Here is a 6,796-nt window from a genome sequence, read left to right as displayed (position 1 = left end):
GGGTAAAGTTCACGTGCCCTTCAAACTACCACTTAATTGACAATGTCCTTCAAACTTTCAATTGTAATAATTTCCTCCAAAACTACCAAAATATTGTCCATATCTCCCCAAAGCTAACAAAAAGATAAATATGGCCCTATAAATTTCTCAATCAGACAAAAATACTCCTATAAATTTGAAAAAAATAAAAAATGATTTTTTTAAACGATTTTTTTAAAAAAAAAATTATTTTTTAAAACGAAAATTTTTAGTTTTTTTTTTAATTTATAAAAAATATATTTTTTAAATAAAAATTTTCAATTTTATTAAAAATAATCAATTTTTTTTAAAATTATTTTCTTATAAAAATGGTTATATATATATATATTAGCCAACCCTTGGATTTTATATATATATTTTTTTGTTTTATGTTTTTTCTAAAAGTTTTAGTTTTTTTAATTTTTATTTTATTTTATTAAGGATAGTTTCATCATTAAGGAGGATATTGACAATACTTTAGTAGTTTAGAAGACATTGTCATAATTAAAAATTTGATGGGACATTATTAATTAGGCATTATTTTAGTAGTTTAAAAGACATTGTCATAATTAAAAATTTGATGGGACATTATTAATTAGGTATTTGAGAGAGTATGTGAATTTTTTTTCTTTATTTTAATGTAATGAATTAATAACGAGAGAAAATATTTGATATCATTATTCATGACTATTAAAGTAATATTAATACATTTTTGTTTCGGTTTGGTTAATTAATCTTTCGGTGGGAATAAAAAAGAAATAGTCTTTTGGAGTGACCCCACGTGGGGGTCAAAAAGATGTGCAGCTCATTGGTTGGGGTGCATTTATTATATATAGGCACAAGCGCTACATAGATAGCAACGACGTGAATTCAGATCCTCTCCTTTTGCCACCCCAATCTTCGTTTTCTATGCTATACATATATATAAACCAAACAAGGGCCCAGATTCCATTAGACAGTCTGTCTCTTCTCGTGGGTTGCCCCTCTCTTCTCCATAGCTTCCTTACTGAAAAACTCTCTCTCTCTCTCTCTCTCTCTGAGTATTATATTTGCATTGCTCTGTGCTAAGCAGATCAAGTTTTTAGTCACCAGGCTTTCAATGGCTTCGATCATCGAATCTGGGTGGCTGGTACTGCTTTTTATACCATTTCTGTGACAATTTTTTTTTTTTTTTTTTTGTCGCTTTTTCTGTTCGTCTTTAGTTCTATTTGATAGTCTAAGCCTTAAGCTAGATTTATTTCTTTGTGGGGGCATTGTTTGTCTTGGAACTTGTATGTGTGTTTTGTGTATAGTAATGCAGGTCCAATTATGGGGGTTTCTTGATTTTTTGTTTTGTTAAGTGTGTGAGGTAAAGATTTGATTTTGGCAGTGCTTTTGGAAATTCTAATCATCTTTTCCACGATTTGGGTTTATAGGTTTTACTCATTCGCTTCTCTTTTTTCTGGGCCCTTGTTTTGGTCAAGGGTCGTGACAATGGGAGCGCGGTTTATTTGAAAGTGTATATATACCTTTTAGGTCAACGCTGGTAATCATAGAATGCGTCGATTGGATGTGAAGCAAAGTTTTTCTTTTTATTTTTTATTTTTAGATTTTGGTGGGAACTACTGTAGCTAATGGTATTTAGAACAGGGAAATGGATACTCGTATGGAAGAATCTAGAATCAAGAACCCTGATAATGGGGGATTTATGATCCTACGGTTGAGATGCTCTTGAACTGTAAAATCTGCTTTGGGACAGAGAAATGGATACTCGTTGAATCAAGAACCCTGATAATGGGGGATTTATGGTCCCACGGTTGAGATGCTCTTGAACTGTGAAATCTGTTCTGAAGATCTCTTCGACCCCAGAATTTGAAATTGAAATATGTGTTGTTTGCTTTTGTTTTTTATTTTTCGGATTGGGTATTTAGGAGGTTGAGCTCTAGTAGAGATTCGAAGTCCCAAGTTTGTAATACGACACCTGATAGGCTTTAGCTGAACTGGATCACACAAACTCATTTGTCCCTTTAGGCATAGAAGTAGTTTCTAATCAGATGATATGACTGGAAATCATTACATTATCAATCATATGTTTGTTTCTTCTTAGAAGAATGGATGAAAAATATTCAAAATATTGGCCTTTCTTGGATGTTACAATTTTATGAATATGCCAAATGCGTTCATTTTGTTTCTCAGACCTATGAGGACTTGGTCTGAGGCTTAGACACAAGAATCTGTGAGTTGCATGGGGCCATTGTCCTCTATCCTCTATGGGCTTTAAGGATGATGAAATTATTCTTTGTGCTTCCCCTTTCTTTTCAAGTTGTGTGTGTGTGTGTGTGTATGTTTTTTGGGTTAAGGTATTAGGAATATAGTCTTAAGTTGAACCATTTCTTCATCCGTATGAATGGCTATGGAACTAATTCTGCTGGCATACGTTTTAAGTATTTTCCAATGGAAAAAGGGAAATGTATCTGATTTTACTGATGTGATTTGTGCAATGATGATTTTGAAAGCTACAAACATTAAGTTGTGTTTCTCCATGCGCTGAATTGTCTTAATTGTTATGTACTATTTGTTTAACTTTGTAGAATTTCCTTTTGATGATGCAGTATCTGATCACACATTTCAGTGACTTTCAACTGGCATGTCTTGGAAGTTTCTTTCTCCATGAAAGTATCTTTTTCTTTTCCGGACTTCCTTTTATATTTCTTGAGAGGGCAGGTTGGCTGAGCAAATACAAAATTCAGGTTCAACTCTTTTACTGTGCCATTATTCTTGAAGTAGTTCAAAATTTTTTTACTTCTTCAAGCTGAATTGGTGACCAGTTTATACTCTTATCAAGCATCAGACTAGCCAGTGGTATATGGCAGCAGACACTAGCAAAGTATTTCAGTGCACATTAATTGTTAACTACATAGCTTGCTGCCCTTCTGGGCTGTGTTTATTTGGACAATAGATGCTATTGACATTCTTTTTGTTCGGTGGAGATCGCTATGAAACTTCAATGTTTGCTTCTCTTTTATAATGGCACTCTTGTCTGATCTAACTCATGCTCCAACCATGGCAAGAATTCTATTTCAATCCTATTTAAAAGTTCTTCTGAGAGAGTAATTGCTTTCTGGAAGTAGAATTTTGTTTTTATCAATTCTATGATGCTTCTTCTTCATTCCCATGGTGCATAACTAGTTAGTGATCACAACATTGTATGAATGAGGTGCTTCCTTTTCTATCCTTTTTCCTTTTCCTACACTCTTGGTTTTAGCCAGAGTTCAACATTATCTCTGGAATTTCAAGCTGTTGTAGATTTCTATTTAGGGTCTTATCATAAGGAGTAACCCCTCTATCGAAAAGAATCTTGTCACTTTTTGGTACTTGCATACAGTGTATATTTATGTATGTTTGTATGTTTTACTGGAATGGGCTTTTTGCATTTGTTGGTACTTGCACAAGGGTTTTATTTATTTATTTTATATTTAGGCTCTTACCAACACTGCCCCTTGGTATGTGATAATGCTTGTTAGTGATGGCATAACAGACACAATTAATGCGTAAAGAGTGGCTTTAAGGAAAAAATGCTCCAATTTGTCTTCAGCTATGGTCGTGCCAAAATTTTCCATTTGTAATTTCTTATAGCTGCTACCAATTTAGTGCATATAATATATACGTTCATCCTTCTCACTTGTAATCAACATTATTGGTTTTTATGTCTATTATCTGAATTTATATCATTGGGGGTCATTACTTGTTTGTGTTTCTTATGCAGACAAAAAATAACAGCCCAGCAGCTCAGGAGAAATGTATTACTCGCCTACTGCTGTATCATTTTGGTGTCAATCTTCCAGTTATGATCGTCTCATATCCTGTCTTCAAATTCATGGGCATGCGAAGTAGTCTTCCATTGCCGTCCTGGTATTTTCAGGTTCTTTATATACTAAATCTTGTTTTCTCAGATATATATATATAAAATGCTAATAATATTATGTATGAATGCTCGGTCCATATTTCCATGGACATGTAAAATTTCCACCTCGTCTAAAGCATAGTCACCGAGATTTTGCTTTTCGATTCTGCAGGAAAGTAGTTTTAACGCAGATAATATTCTACTTCATCCTTGAGGACTTTGTATTCTATTGGGGACACCGGGTTCTGCATACCAAATGGTTGTACAAGCATGTTCACAGTGTCCATCATGAGTAAGTGTGAGCTTTAAGTGCTTTATCAACTGTTTAGTTTTATAATAATCTTTTTTGCTAGCCACTTTTTTGGGTGCTCTTATGGGCTTGTTAACATATACAGATATGCTACGCCTTTTGGACTGACTTCTGAATATGCTCACCCTGCTGAGATACTGTTCCTTGGCTTTGCTACCATTGTTGGTCCTGCGATCACTGGGCCTCATCTGATGACATTGTGGTTATGGATGGTACTAAGAGTCATAGAGACAGTTGAGGCACATTGTGGTTACCATTTTCCATGGAGCCTTTCAAACTTCTTGCCTTTGTATGGGGGGTAAGTGTGTCAGTTTTCCTTCTTGGTTCACCTAGCGTTGTGTTTGTGGTTAGTGTCCATATTTTACTCGTTGTTCTGAAGTGGTTGTTTTATTATTTTCCAGAGCTGATTTTCATGACTATCACCACCGTTTGCTTTATACCAAATCCGGCAACTACTCGTCAACTTTTACTTACATGGACATGTAAGTTTTTTTTCCCCCACATACTGCTTAAAGCATTAGCATGTTTCTATTGTTTGGTTAGACTGTATACCATCTCTATGTCCCTATGCCAAGATTGTAGAAAGTAGATGGATTTGATGTTGAAGTCTTTTTCGTTTTTTGTTTGTCGATTGTAATGGGTCTAAAGTAGATAATTGGGTGGAACAATATATTGTATTGTAGCCCATTAATTGTAACCCATGAGGCCCAGTAGTTAGGCCCAAGTCGTAGCTGAATTCGAGACCAGCAAATCTCCGAGGAACGAGTCTTTTCTCTATATTTCTTTTTCATACCTTTACAATTATCTAAAGAGTCTTTTATAGACTCAGCCCTAACTACTTGGGCCTAACTACTGGGCCTCATGGGTTACAATTAATGGGCTACAATACAATATATTGTTCCACCCAATTATCTACTTTAGACCCATTACATTGATATAAAATCAACCTTGTGTCTACTTTAGTTAATTCTTTTTATTTGTAGTCAGTAGGAAAGAGAAAAGAGGGCAAAAAGGAGGGGAAAAGAAGAAATGTCACATGGAGCATGTTACAATGATTTACATGAACCCCAGTCCTTGACCATTTTGCTAACTGTGGATTTTTCTAAATATTTGCAATTATAAGTTGTTGTGGCTGGAGTATGGTCTGTGGCATCAGATTTTTAGTTCTATGAGTTGTGCAGAGTTGTAGAGAGTCAAAGAAGGCCTAAATAGTGTCTGGCTACCAAATAAGTTGTTGTGGCTGGAATATGGCCTGTGGCATCAGATTTTTAGTTCTATGAGTTTGTGCAGAGAGAGGGTGAGAGAGAGAGAAGGCCTAAATAGTGTCTGCCTACCAAATGTGGTTTTTGTACAGACCTTTGTTTGCACATATGCATGAAACGAAAGAGAACTGGAACAGTGACATGATTTTTGAACATCTTACATCATTCCTTTGTTCTGGTTTATTTTTATTTCTGTTTTCCTTTGTAATTCCAACTTGGTTTCCAATAGAAATTGAGGAGCAGGTTGGACACATCCTATTTAAATTGTAACATGCTTTTGGTGCTTAAATCTTTTGGGTCATAGTAAGAAACAGCTGGAGCGTAGGATGAAAGTATGCTAACCACGTGTCATGCATCTTCTCCATGAATTTTCAGGGTATTTGGAACCGATAAAGGTTATAGAAAGTTGAAAGCTATGAAGAAATCCGGAGTTGAAGATGTTGGCAAGCAAATGTAACTACCGGACGTCAAGACATTGCTTTTTTCATTTAAGGCCATCCTAGAGGTCTCGTTCTGTCCATTCCTCATCTTGTGTGCGACCACCTTTTTGTATTTGATTTCTGTTTACAGAGCAGTTATGTGGAATCAGTGGAAAGCTTTTCCTTAGACATTTTTTGTCCTGCTATTGCTTACATACATGAGTGAAGTAGCTCTCTTTGTTCCCTTCTCTTTTCTCTAGCCGGACGCCAATTCCACATAGATTGCTCCAGAAGTGACCCATTTTATAATAATTTGATGTAGGATCATGGAATCTTCTTAATCGCCATTACCATGGACTTCCTAGATTGTGAATGCGTATTTATTTATTAGTCATTTCTTTAATTTTTGTTTTCAGGTGGGGTGGATTCAATGCCAAAGGTGGTAATATAAGAATCTCACATTCTTTGTGTTTATACCTTGCGATTATAATAAAATCTGAATCGCGATATCTATTCGCGAATGTTGAAATGTTGGTTCTAAGGTATTTTTTAGGTTTGGTTGTGAAAAATGCTTCCATGATTTCTCTTTTATCAAAGCCCCACCAATGGTGGGAATGTTCTTTCCTTTTAGGGTTAATCTAAATTTATTTCCATTAAGATTTGCAATGTTGACAACAATGAAAAATACCATTTACTATTATTTGGGATTTTATGGAATTTTCAAAATGGCTTCGAGATGGCTTGTCTTGTGGTTCTGAAAGCTTTGGAGGCCAGGTTTCTGTGCATGAAAAAAAAAAAAAAAAAATTCCTTTGATTCTTCTCTTCAAAAGCCATCTCAATTGGATTTCATGAAGTGGATTTCTTTTCTTTTATTGAATTAAAAAGTGATATCACAAGGGAATCT

At 35.0% G+C, this 6,796-nt stretch overlaps 1 protein-coding gene across 1 annotated transcript; it reads left to right on the top strand.

Moving 5' to 3' along the window:
- The first annotated feature begins 893 nt into the window (after window positions 1–893).
- On the top strand, window positions 894–6,259 carry LOC132164527 (methylsterol monooxygenase 2-2). Its single transcript, XM_059575049.1, has 7 exons — window positions 894–1,147; window positions 2,610–2,747; window positions 3,764–3,909; window positions 4,074–4,193; window positions 4,297–4,509; window positions 4,613–4,693; window positions 5,849–6,259. The coding sequence occupies exons 1-7, from the start codon at window positions 1,118–1,120 to the stop codon at window positions 5,928–5,930; spliced, it is 810 nt and encodes a 269-aa protein (XP_059431032.1). The 5' UTR covers window positions 894–1,117; the 3' UTR covers window positions 5,931–6,259.
- Window positions 6,260–6,796: the final 537 nt, after the last annotated feature.

Source organism: Corylus avellana, chromosome ca10, assembly GCF_901000735.1.
Source record: "Corylus avellana chromosome ca10, CavTom2PMs-1.0".
In the NCBI taxonomy this organism is placed as follows: Eukaryota; Viridiplantae; Streptophyta; class Magnoliopsida; order Fagales; family Betulaceae; genus Corylus; species Corylus avellana.
The sequence above is the reverse complement of the archived record's forward strand: the minus strand, read 5'-3'. Positions and strand labels throughout refer to the sequence as shown.

Excerpts from the sequence above, each read along its gene's own strand:
- LOC132164527 (XM_059575049.1), top strand. The coding sequence starts at position 1,118 with ATGGCTTCGATCATCGAATCTGGGTGGCTG. Across the intron at positions 2,748-3,763 it reads TGAGCAAATACAAAATTCAG|ACAAAAAATAACAGCCCAGC; the intron begins GTTCAACTCTTT and ends TTTCTTATGCAG. Across the intron at positions 4,194-4,296 it reads GTTCACAGTGTCCATCATGA|ATATGCTACGCCTTTTGGAC; the intron begins GTAAGTGTGAGC and ends TAACATATACAG.